The sequence below is a fragment of the Solanum tuberosum genome, unplaced genomic scaffold (genome assembly GCF_000226075.1).
Source record: "Solanum tuberosum cultivar DM 1-3 516 R44 unplaced genomic scaffold, SolTub_3.0 scf00027, whole genome shotgun sequence".
Classification (NCBI taxonomy): Eukaryota; Viridiplantae; Streptophyta; class Magnoliopsida; order Solanales; family Solanaceae; genus Solanum; species Solanum tuberosum.
Genome location: NW_006238953.1, coordinates 659,297 through 672,010, shown reverse-complemented (window position 1 = coordinate 672,010; position 12,714 = coordinate 659,297). Strand labels below are relative to the sequence as shown.

Genomic DNA, 12,714 nt, shown 5'->3' with positions numbered 1-12,714 from the left:
CCGAGAAGGCCATTCATATTCAAATTGCCAAAAGGGCCAGCATATGACCGAGAGGGCCATCATATTCAAATGCCGAGAGGGACATCATATTCAACCATCAAGAGAACTATCAACATATTACATTAGTCTATTTTACTACTTCGATATTAAAAGAAGAGTACAGTGAAGAGTCATGTCGTAAATATGAGATACATGCTTTATTTGCTTTACGTCAAACTGAAATAAGTTGACGTTAAATATTCAAGGAGAACAATTAAGTGGCAACATGGTGCGGACGACATCAAAAAGGATGCAGCACAACGTGGAACTTTTCTTAGCAGCGAACTGGGACATAGTCCGAAGAGGAGTATCAAACTCTTAGGACGCGAGCTGAGAAGCGACTCCCACCATAATCAAACCACACCCCTATCAGGAGGCATGTGGGTTTTTCTTAGATTTATCAGTTCCAATTTCGCATTCGGAAAACTTTCCACTCTCACCAGAGGCAGCTTTCTAATCTGAGTGACAATACACCAAGAGCTTTGGAAATTATGTTCGTATAAGTCTTAATTATGGATGTGAAGCGCGCCACATTCATGGCTAAGAGGTTGCAAGCCTCCTTTCCATACTTGACTTATTTTGTCACTCTTCCAGAAACGAAGGTTATCTAGCATAATAGATCTCCTTTTCAATCGATCGAGTCGAACTACAAACAACTTGATTCCTAAGGTCTAAGGATATGTAGGCCGGATCAATGTTGAAAACTCGATTGTACTCCGACATCCCCTCTCAAATCTTATTCTCAAGCATTTCGGTCTCTTCATAATTCGATAACGGGATAGCTTTTGAATTCTTTCATAATCGTGCGTCAAATCAAGCGTATCGAACTATAAGTGGCCTGAATTCTCATATAGCCTGAGATATGTAGGAAAACTGAAATCGGGGTTCGACCATAATTCCTAAAGACCGTACCAAAATATCATTTCTAAGAGATGAAGATGTAGTCGGTCAAAATTGGATTCGTCAATTTCATTTTCCTCGAATTTCTTTCATCAATCCAAGTCAATTGAGGGACAGCTGTTGACACACAATTTTGGACCTCCACATTATAGATTAATCATCGAGCTCCTTCAATTTTAAACAATTCAAAATAATTAGTTTCTTAAATTTTCAAAAAAATAAAATAAAAATATTTTTGCAAGTTTTTAAATAGTCTATCACTTTCTATATTTTTAATAATATATATGTTTTATATAATTATGTATGAAATAAGTATATCCTATAAATATTCGAAAATCATCTCAGAAGACTTTATATTTTTTTAGTGTATTTTAAAGTGATGGCTATAATTTTGAATTACTAGCTTTTATGAAATTCGGGAAAAAAAATTTGAGTTATTTTTTATGTAAGTTTTGTCAGTTTTATAATTTTTTAAAAATAATAAAAATGTTTTTATAGTTATGTATATAATTAGTATATTTTTATTTGAAAATCGTCTCAAAGGTTTAAATTTTGCTTTAAATTTTGCCAATTAGTTTAATTAATTAATAGTTAATATTTTAAAAAATTAGTTATTTAATTTTGTTAAGATTAAGAAACTCGTCAATTAATTAATATTAAATCGTTTTGACTAAATTTGCAATTTGTTTGGTTATTTTTCAAAACCAAATCTAATCAATATTTTGCTCTACTTGTTGGATCAATTTAAGACCAAAGTTGGGCCAATTTCCAGCCCACTTTATTATTCTCAACTCCTTATGACAATATCAAATTCCAGCCCATTTTTGTTTTCAACCCAGCCCACCATTTTTAATAACATTAGTAATACATACACATCAAACCCAACATACAACATACAATACATACACAATGTACAAACATCAATATGTGCAGCAGTACATACGTTACCTTTGTACCCATCTTGTTCTTCTTCAGACGCTAAGAAACAGAGCGCCCATCCCTCTATGAAAAATCCAGCAAATCCGAAAATCTCGTCACCCGTCTGCGAACCCATAACCCTAGCAACCTAATCCATCACCCTCACGTCTCCATTTCCCCCCTTTCACGGAAATCGCAGGCCTGCACAACAACCTTCACTGTTGCTTCGAAAGAGCAGAAGAAATTCAAATTTTTGTTTGAATTTTCCAACGGATTTTACCCCCTAAATCGCACATCTTTCCCTATAAAGAACCCTCTTACTCTCAGTGATTAGGGGACGGTTTTGAGTTTTTTTTAAAGCAATAGTCACTTCTACACTTTAAAAAATATATATCTACTTTTATGATTCTAAATTTCGAAAAGATCGCCGCCCGGATTTTTTTAACTTGTTGTTTCCTATTCGAAAGATCGTGGTAGAAGAATAGTTTCTCTCAAACTCGTTCGTCCCAGTCGCTGCCCCAAGCAAGGTCATCCCGCTCCCTCTTACAATCTATTTCGATATAGTGTGTTGTATGTTCAAACTTTGGTATATGTTCGGCTAGTTAAGAATATTTGGCCCTTTCGTTTAGCTCTTGCCTTTAATCTCGTTTTCCTATGTTTTTTTTTGCTACAGTAAGCATGAGTCCAGTACTAGTGAAAGTTTACTTTGGATATTATATATTGGTCGTCATTTCGTTAGCTCAATTTCGTATCTTTATGGTCAGCTGAATCTCTGTTTGAGTTTGCTTAATGAGCCATTTTTTGTTCAGTTTCAATATTGAATGTGTTAGCTGTATAAACCTGTTTTCTTCACTATTTACTTGCATTTTGGTTGTTTTTCTTTGTCGTTTTGATATGTTACAGTATCTCTTCATCATGTTAGCTTAATCTCTTAAGAGTTGTTTACATAATTCGAATGATGGTTATGTCCCTCTTGTATTTCAATTTTGATGTCTTTTTTTTTACGAATTTTCCATAGTCTCATCTTGCTCGATTTAGTGTCGTTCTTATTTTTCTTTCATTTGATTGTGGTCAAGTCTATCTCGAATATTGTCAACATGTCTTCTCCCCAAGTTGTTTTGAGCTAATCTTGTGTCTTTAGTGTTGTTCGTTTCAAATCTCTTTGCTTGAATGTTAGTTGGGTTACTTTAAATTGTAGTAGAGCTTTCAAAGTGGATATTTAGACGACTTGTTTCCTCTTCTCCCTCGAATATTTCGATTTCTATTTAGCATGATCAAGTTTTGTTTCAAGTTTGTTGCATAATTATTTGTGATTAGCGGTGGTGCGGCCTTTTGAAGTTATTATTTTAGTGCACAGTTATAAGTGAAATCATGCTCCTACTTAATTATTATTATTTTTTGAAAATAATGGGATATATCTGGTTAATCTCTGAACTTTCCAAATGGGTTATAGTTTGGTTTGTTGTTGATTGTATTGCTAAATGTATAGCGTGTGTCATTTGATATTCTGCAATTCCTTGCCTCTACTGCATTATTCCCTCCCTTCCCTTGATTTGTTGGAATTCATTTGGCTTAGTTTTTTAGCTACTAATCTATGCCTAATTCCTTGGAAATTGCATTTGTGACCAAATAGTTCTTAAGATAGTAGCATAGCACATTTATTTGTTTATTGTTTTGAGCATGAATATTGGTTAGATCCCATAGGAAACTAATTTTGATCTCCCCCAAAGCAATAGCTTCATGTCAAATTTAATCCTCTATTTTGTAATATGTGGTGTCTTTAGTTAGATCTTTGTTGATCATCTTTTCTTTTTTTTTTGTATGTATTCTTATTGAGATTATCTTTGATAAAAAATGGTCGCATGTATTGAGTTCTTGGCCTTATTCTTGATATGCTATTTGTTTAGGAGTTCTCTTATTTTAGTTTGAGTTTAAGTCTAGGAAAGTGTTAAATGTTTCTTATGTTTATTATTATTTAAGGTTGGTTTTCCTTTTGCTAACTTAGTTTTGTCTTTCTTTTTTCTTGCCATGAAATTTGTCCGAGTTCTAACATGAACTCCTATCTCCTATCCTTGCCTCTTGAGTTGTGTCGAAATTCAATATTTCTCCTATATCGAGTCATCCAGAGTAGCGGAACAGGCTGAAACGCAGTCCAGAAAAGCTGTAAACAGTTTGTATACACTAAGTATACAATGATATACATGTCAAATGCAGAAAGACAAAGCTAAAAATTGAAATCACAGGTTGCCAGGGCCGAAGTTGGCTGTATAAACTTGGTCAACTGTTCAATGTGCAGAAAAGTGGGTTGTATACATCCAATATACATTGATATACAACAAGTGTATACAAAAACGGAAATCAAGCCAAGAGCCCAAATTCTCCTTCCCTCTCTTAAATTACTTAATTGTCTTTATTTATTGTTTGTTTTTCTTATCATTAACTCTAACTTTAAAATGGTTAGTTAACTTAATTAAATCCCCAAAAGATGAACTATATTCTTTATGTTAGATTTTAATAAAATTTCAATTTTATCAACTTTACATATTTAAATATGTTTTTAGTTAAAGCTTTCATTTGTTTTTAATTAGTTCAAAATGATTTCTTGGTTTATCGACTAAATTAGTTCAAATTATTATGAGTCAAATAAATTTTAATTAATCTAGTTTGTTAAAATATTAATCACTTGCATTTTAATCCAAACGTTTCATTTTTAGGTTCCTTTCTAAAACAAAAAATAAAATAAAATAAAATGTGTCATTTATTTAATTATTTTCTCAAAGTTAATCAAATATATTGTAAGTTATTATTTAAATCATTATTTTTCTAAAAATAGTCAAATATATTTTAGTCAAGTCGCAGGTCAACCGCATTTTAGCGGACACTTCGAATGCTTCTCTTCTCGAAGTGTAAATTGAATCCCGAACCCTCTTTGGTATTTTCAAATGATTTTTTCTGTTTAAATCTTTGAAAATTATAAGTTTTTCTTAATTTCTTTAAAAAATTAAGTGGCGACTCTTTTCTAAGTATTTTTCTTAAAATGTTTTATACTTAGAACATTCCAAAAGTGATTTTTCCAAAGATAGTCAAATTACGGCATAACAATACCTAGTATAATAGAACTTTCGGGCCTCTAAGGAGAGGCCCAATTCACTTAAATTTAAGCTTGCTCCGTCTTGTCTCGTTCCGTCCTCTTACCAACCATACCTAGTACAATAGAATTTTGGGAAAATTAGCAAGCTAGTGACAATCCCTAACATAATTATTAAAAAGATCTACACTTTAAAATAATTATTAAAAATGTCAATATTTTAGAAAATAAATTGTATCATAATATAACTAATCTTCTTTCCTTTTATTTCTCAAATCAGGCCCACATTGAACCCCTTTTTTTACCCCATTATACGGTAAAAAAAATTTTTAAAAAAAATACCCCATTACCCATTAATCCCTCTTTCTAGGTTTTACCCCAAATTACTCCTTTCTCTCTCTTCCCCTTTTCACCATTGTTATCTCTTTTACTTGTTCAAGAAAATCAACTCTTAGAATTCTACATTTTTATTCAAGAAATCTCGCAATTATTCAAAAGATTGTTCACCAATTGATAAAGGTAAATTTGAAATCAACAAGTATTTTGTGAGATTTCTTGTGGTTTTGTATTCATATTCACCAAGTATTTTGTATTTCGGATTTTTCGTCTTTTAAAAATATTATTTGATTTTTTTATGAGTTCGTTTTCATATTCACCAAGTATTCTATGAGATTTCCGTCTTTTATGTATTTCACATTTTTCATCTTTTATACACTATTATTCAAATTTTTTGTGATTTTGTTTTCATATTTGAGATTTGGTAGATTGTAGTAATCTACATTGACATTCATACATCATATATTGTTTGATTTTTCATACATTCATATTTAATAATTTCGATTTTGCTTATAGGATTACTAATGCACAAATGAATACGGATTCAGATTTGAATTTGGTGAACAAAAATTCGGAAAAGAGGAACATAGCAGACGAAGAAAATAAAAAGAAGTCAGAGAAGAAAATTGCAAAAATTGTATTCATATTAATTTTTGTTTATCAGTTGTTTTTCTTTTACTCAGCATTTGTATTTTTTATTAAGAACATTGTATTTCTTTTTTAGTTTGTAGTCATTCCAATAGGTATTCCAAATGAATTTGTATTTCTTAAGCATATATGTATCATATTTTTTCATAGTCAATTTATATATTTTTTTAAATTTAGAATATTGTATCCTTCCTCAAACAAATTGTATTTTTCCACTATGTATGCTATTTATTTTTTTCAGAATCTTGTATCCCTATTTCTTTCACAATCAATTTGTATTTTTTTTTAGAATATTGTATCCTTCCTCAACAGATTGTATTATTTCCACCATGTATGTCACTTTTTTTCCAGAATCTTGTATCCTTTCATAAACCATATTCATATGTAATGATTAGATTATATTGGGATACAATCCGTATATTTTTGTAATACAAATAAAAGAAATATATATTTGGCAGTCATGTATGTTCCACTTCTTAATGTTCTTAATTTCATCATCCATGATTAAGATCTTGATAAGGAAGAAAAATGGAAATTGAAACTGTTGATCCAATCGAATGAGAAAGGAGATTTTTTTGAGATTGTAACTGATGAAAATTTTAAGTGATATGTTCCCTTTTTTTAAATATTCTTTCCCCAGATTTTCTCCTTTCTGTTATTAAATAATTGTATTTTTATAAATCAAACAAATAAAAAAAAAATACATAAATCAGATACATAATAAACTAAAATATTGATATTTTAAATAAATATTAAAAGTGTGACTAAAGGGTCTACCCTACTACACAAGTAAAAAAGATTGAATGCTAAATTTTGATCTAACTTCAGAATACCCTTTTCAGTTTTCCTCTTCATCTGTGCTTCTCATTGAAAAAGGTAAATTCATCCCTCTCCTCTCCTTGGATTAGCCTCACTATTTTGAGATTTCCTCTGTTCTTTCAATTGCTTGATGGGTATCTGGATATTTTTTTTCTCACCTCTGTCTGCTTATGTTGACAGGCCTGTATAGTGTGGTCCAATTTTTAGAAGACAGCAACTTTTTTGATACCATAAGATAGCGGAGGGCAAAAGTGCTCTATGTCTAATAATTGTAGTCTTGTAGGGTAATTTAGGCCTTTTTCCGTAGAATTAGTTTGTTGAGGATTTTATGTTTATATATATAAACATATATGTGAGTTTTAAGAACCGTTAGACAACCCTCGATTTGCCTTTCGGAGTGAAATGACCATGGCTTTTGATAGAATGGACATAGAGGATTCATGTAGTTGATGCCACCTTAATTTGGTTAGAGTTATAGTTGATTGATTGATTGATCGATCGATCTTCTAGGGACCTGGTTTGCTTCTTCTTCTTTTTTAATTTGGCATAGATTGGAGTAGATAATTGTCATCTTTTCCTGTTCTCCCTTTTCCACTTCTTCAATGTTGATGATTGTCATGTGAATTTATATATGGTGCTGATTCAGGTTTTGGAACTTGAAGTTGATTGGATTGACTTTTATAGTGGCTGACAATCAGGATGGAGACTCGGGTTGATTTTGTACAATCTCTTCAAAGTGACATGTCAGTTAATATTCTGGCATGTTTGAATGATCCAGTAGATGTGGTCCGTGCAGGCTCCGTCTCAAGCCTTTGGCACCATTTTGGTGAGTTATGCAAACTGAAGTCTTGATGAAAGTTATTCTTGGCAGTGACATTTAAAAAGTATTTCTTTTCTCATAGTAATAACTCCTCATCTTGCTGAGTTTCACATTTCCTTCTAATAGTGAAGCAGTCTACTGTACCTGTTTCCTATCTGAATATATTTGTTCACGTAATTGGTGGTTATGGGTATCTGAGTGCCATACCGCCATAGTCTGCAAAAACGAGACCATTTTGTATCTTCTCGATTTAGGGTTACCCTCATTTTAATTGATCGTAGATTAATGCTGGGGATGTAAGCCATTTTAGGATTGTCAATTCACAACACTTCCTTTGTTTGCAGCTAGACCTGCTTTTAGCAATGAGGCAATAACTTATTATGTATTGATTAATGGCTCAGACTTCGAATTGTGAAGAAAAAAAAGAAGAAGCTGCTTTCTATCCTAGGCAAACATTATGTTGCATATCTTGGGTTTTTTTCTTTATTGATATGTATGTGTTTGACCCTAAATCGTACAATGGCGGTTTCCATGTTAATGAATTGTCCTTGTTTCCAGTGTTACCTGGTTTGAACCTAATCAATGAGAATGTGGCAATACCTACATGACGGGATGGTCTTGGTGATTTTGCCCAAGACTTCAGTCAATAATGTAAATGGTCCAACCTAATAAAAAACTAACTGTAAATGGTCCAAAAATATGAGCTTTCTCCTCTTTCTCAAAATAAAAAAGATGAACTTTCTATTAAGTTTTAAAGGAGAAAACATTATGAAGTGTAGTGTTTTAAAAAGAAATCAGGCCATCATGTTGCGGGTGTCTCTTACCTAAGACATAGGAAAATCATTCTTCAACTGGGTAAATCAATTCATTCATCTTCCTCTCTTCCTTGGGAAAATAGTGATTATGTCAACACAAATTCTAGTTACTTGTTTATGTTCCCAGCTTGTGTGTTGCTAAGGTAGAGTATGGGGCAAATGATCAGTCACACAAGTTTTGTCATTTTCGAGAATGCTGCACCAAAGGGTATGGTCTAACATGGATTAGAGGAGGCCAGGGTTCAATTTCTAAGAGAGGCAAGCAAAAAGATGATAATTTCTTCTCATTTTTCTAAGCCTTCTTGAACATAGTTACTTTGTATCTGTACTGATGGGAGGTATTGTATACTCAATGGATCAGTTGAGATGAAAACATATTGCCGTTTACATAAATTGCTTTGTCAAGAATGTTTGATTCCCTGTAAGTTCATTTAGATGTCCAAAATAAATAAATTAAACCCCTGTCAACTCCCCTCCCAAAACACCCCCACCTCGAAGAAAATAAAAGAAAAAAGAAAAAGAAGGGTGATAATGAGGAAGAGGAGGTCAAGTGGGGTAGCCTATAGGATGTTTACATAATTTACTTGCATCCAAATGTGTAGAGAATGCATCATTTATTATTCGGTCAATTGTATGAATTTGTGGCCGTCACTTCAACTTGAATAAAAAAAAATTTGTTTCCTCTTACTATAGAAAAGGATGAAAACACAAATGTTGGTTAACAAACACTATTAGCTGATATAATTAGGTATTTTTTTGCATATGGTGCGATGATCTTCTGTCAAGAAGTTTGATCTAGTAATGATCCCCCGTGGTCTTTTTGCTTATTCTGAACTATTGGTGATGTGATCACAATAAAAAATCCTCAAGTATTGGTGATGTGATCTAATTGAGTGTTGCCTTCCTTGTTGTACATGGTCTTGTAATAACTGCCCTCTAAAGTTAGTTCCTTCTTCTCCCCCTCCTCCTCCTTAAGCATAGGATTCTCCTTGGTCCTTTCTATGCAACGCTCTGGGTTGCCCTAGAGGACTGTTTTTCTCTTTATACACAAATGTTGGCTACGAACACATTATTGACTAATACTTCATCTTCCGAATCAAATAAATACCTAAAAAAAAAGTCCAAAGCCCATTGAAGCACTAGAAGAACATTACCACAATTTATAACTCTTTTCAAAAAGCCATTTGTACGCCTTAGAGTGAACAGATAATCATGGCCACTAGATCTTTCATACTCTTATTAATATATACTTAACACTCAACTGTCCCAACTCTTATTATATCTTTTGTTTCATTTCTTCTTGAACAATGACAAACACTTTTTTATTTATGGATTTATTATCAGAAATTGAATGCACAGTCTCAGCATTCAATGTGTATTTCCTGAATAATCACATTTTTCAATTATTCAATGTTAATTATATTAGTCGGTCGTATAAGAGAAGGAGAAGGAGCTAGCTTTGCCACCAATCTTCCCCTGACCCTCGTCTTCCAATACTCCTCCAGTTCTTCAAAATTTCCAGAGTATTTCTTGGCATTGCCCGATTCACCCCAGCTTACATAAGAACACGTGCCACTAATTGCAGTTGTCTCACAATACAATAAAAGAAGCTCATTGTTTTCAGCTTCCTGTCCACAATGCAGGCATCTTAAGCAAATTGTAAGGCCTCTTCTTTGTAGTCTCTCATGAGTTAAACAAGCCCGTTAAACTATAATTGATCAGAAGGATCATCATAGGGGAAAGTGCGTTCAGAAAAGGTTTAGGTCATATTCTCGATAGACGTGCCTGGGAGAGTTTTATAAAATGATTTTTACAAAACAAAACATTCAGAAAGATATACAAGCTCTTTATTATTCTAAGGACTACCTACCATTTTTTTATAAGCTGCTGTCCGACCCAATTAATTTATTTGGAAGTTGGAAAATTTCCTGGATATACATTGGAATGCCAGTTGTTAAACTTACTGGATTTCCAGCTTGATAATGCAACATAAATTTCTTAGAATTTCACAATCACTGTACAAAAAATTGGGGCTAGTTGACCCTTTATTCAGAAAAAATATAGGGATGCCAGTTTTAATACTAGGAAGTGGGGAATGTTAAGGTGAAGCAGAAAAGTCATTTGCGGTTCATTATCATTTGGGAGAAGAATGGCCTCATTTTAAGTATAATAGTAACATTGTGACTTATTTTTGCAGTGATTACAAATGGAATTTCCAAGCAACTATGTCTGAAAAGGTTTCCTCAGCTTTCTGGGATTGCACGTATAACTGAACCAGATTGGATAACAACAGAAGCAAATGGTGTTGGATCTCACAATTCCAGTTGGGATATTCTAAAGAGAGACCACAATGTTTATGCTTCTCTCCTTCATGCTATTACAGCATTAAACACATGTCAGAGTGAATGCATAGTGTATGCAGTTAGTGCTTCGAGTACAGATAGATTTCCTGCCGAAAGTGTTGCCAATACTTTAACAACTAGGAGATATCTTGGTGGACATTCATACTGGTCAAGTAAAGGACATGCTGATCCAGATGCCCCTGAGACATTAATTTACAAATTGAAAGCTGATCTGTGTGTTATTAGTGAAATCAGTGTACAACCTTTTGAAGGTGATTGCTTCAGCTTCATTCTGTCTTTCCGTTATATCTCCCAGAGGCCTTAGATGCCCCTCAATTATTTCGATATAAGTTTCAAAGTTTTTGCACGTTTTACTTGATCCTCTTGATTAATATGTAATATCTTATTCAGCTTTTTACCAGCCCGGCCTGCCTATATACTCTGCAAAATCTGTTCGATTTCGGTTAGGACACCCCAAAAATTCACTAGACGAAAATGATATCGTGCAAATGCCTCAGCAACAGCCTGCTGATGACAAGTTCATATGGACATATACATCAGAAGTATACCCTATGGAACAGGTAATCTTTTATAACTTTTTTTTCCTTACAAAGATGGTATCATTTCTAATTTGTTTTTGTCATGGCAAGTATTTCCGACTATATGTTGCCAAAGTAGTGTCATGTATTATTTCAACTAGTTTGAACTTTATCTGTAAGTCCTCAATAGGAGCATAGTATTTTGCATGGAAAGAATTAACATATTCTAACATTGATGAGCAGAAAAACTGCTTGCAACAGTTCAAGCTACCAGAACCAGTGCTTTGCATTGGTGGATATCTGCAGATTGAACTGTTGGGTAGAGTTCAGAGGCAACATTCAGACAACTTGTTTTACACATGGTTAGTTTTCCACTCTCGTCTTTCTTTAAAAATCAATGACTTCTCTATTGCTCTACCCATTGGTAAGATGTATGCGCTTGTGTCATAAGCATAGAGATCTTTGCTGAGGCTTCTATCTACGCTAATTTCTCTCATGTGATTATATGCCGTATATTTTTTCCTGTCTATATGTTACAGACAATATAGAGCAATTCTAGTGCCTTTTTTTTATTTGGTTTAATATTGGTCGGTGATGATCTTAAATTTAGCGATATGATCAGTGAGGACCCATGTAATCGAACTCAACTGATTGGAATTGAGGCACAATAGTTGTTTATGTTGTGATAACATGCTGTTTCATTCACATTTGCAGCGTTAGCCATGTGAAAGTCATGGGCGGTCCTCTCTGCCCTGCATTTGACATAGATATCCTTGAACCATCAGGCAAGTTTGCGTTGAAGTACAACCCAGAGGTTTTCCGATGGATGTTGCAAAGCTCTTCAGAAGACTCAAATATATCTCCAATGCCATCAGAGGAAGAAGCGGTTGAACATGTAGGTGTTATGGGGTTTCTGTTACAGGCTTACCATGGGGGTATTGAACCCATGGTATGGGATGAACCCATAGAATGGGATGACGACGATGAAGAAATGGATGAACTTGGTGTACTTTAGTAGTGTGAACTTGGATGATAATCTCTTATATTTAGCTTTAAAATTTCCACCAAATAACTATCAAACTGGTGTACTTGAGTTGTTTGCCTTTGCAATTTGCTTGTCCTAGTTTTCTACTTATATTTCAGGCTTACATGCAAATAAGCAATAAATTCAGTCACAAAAAAGGTGCACCGTCTCTGTTGTTGGTTGGTCCCTCCAAACCAGTCGGTTTTTTTTTTTTTTTGGGTCAAATCCATCGGTGGCCCTCTAAAGTTGGCACTAAGTTTGACACCTCAATTGGGTGATGTTCATTTTAGACACCTCATGTAGGGTTCCGTTGTGTCATTTGACATTTTTTGCTTACATGTCAACAGTTGAGCGTGAAAGAGTCAATTTAGCTATTTTTTTAATTTATTCTCTTCTTCTCCAATTTTCAAGCTACCACCTCCCATC

The 12,714-nt window shown here is 33.5% G+C and overlaps 1 protein-coding gene across 2 annotated transcripts; it reads left to right on the top strand.

Moving 5' to 3' along the window:
- The first annotated feature begins 6,728 nt into the window (after nt 1–6,728).
- On the top strand, nt 6,729–12,431 carry LOC102580915 (F-box protein At4g00755-like). 2 transcript variants are annotated; one of them, XM_006341670.2, is made up of 6 exons: nt 6,729–6,805; nt 7,395–7,574; nt 10,581–10,997; nt 11,137–11,306; nt 11,508–11,626; nt 11,979–12,431. In XM_006341670.2, exons 2-6 carry the CDS (start codon nt 7,448–7,450, stop codon nt 12,277–12,279), a joined length of 1,134 nt encoding a protein of 377 aa, XP_006341732.1. In that variant the 5' UTR covers nt 6,729–6,805; nt 7,395–7,447; the 3' UTR covers nt 12,280–12,431. The 2 variants fall into 2 exon arrangements, with proteins under 2 accessions (XP_006341732.1, XP_006341733.1); XM_006341671.1 differs by lacking the exon at nt 6,729–6,805 and adding an exon at nt 6,829–7,265.
- Nucleotides 12,432–12,714: the final 283 nt, after the last annotated feature.

Bases quoted from the DNA above. Each gene is read 5' to 3' on its own strand.
- LOC102580915 (XM_006341670.2), top strand. From the start codon at position 7,448: ATGGAGACTCGGGTTGATTTTGTACAATCTCTTCAAAGTGACATGTCA. The intron at 10,998-11,136 runs GTGATTGCTTCA...TATCTTATTCAG, and splicing joins CAGTGTACAACCTTTTGAAG to CTTTTTACCAGCCCGGCCTG. The intron at 11,627-11,978 runs GTTAGTTTTCCA...TCACATTTGCAG, and splicing joins GACAACTTGTTTTACACATG to CGTTAGCCATGTGAAAGTCA.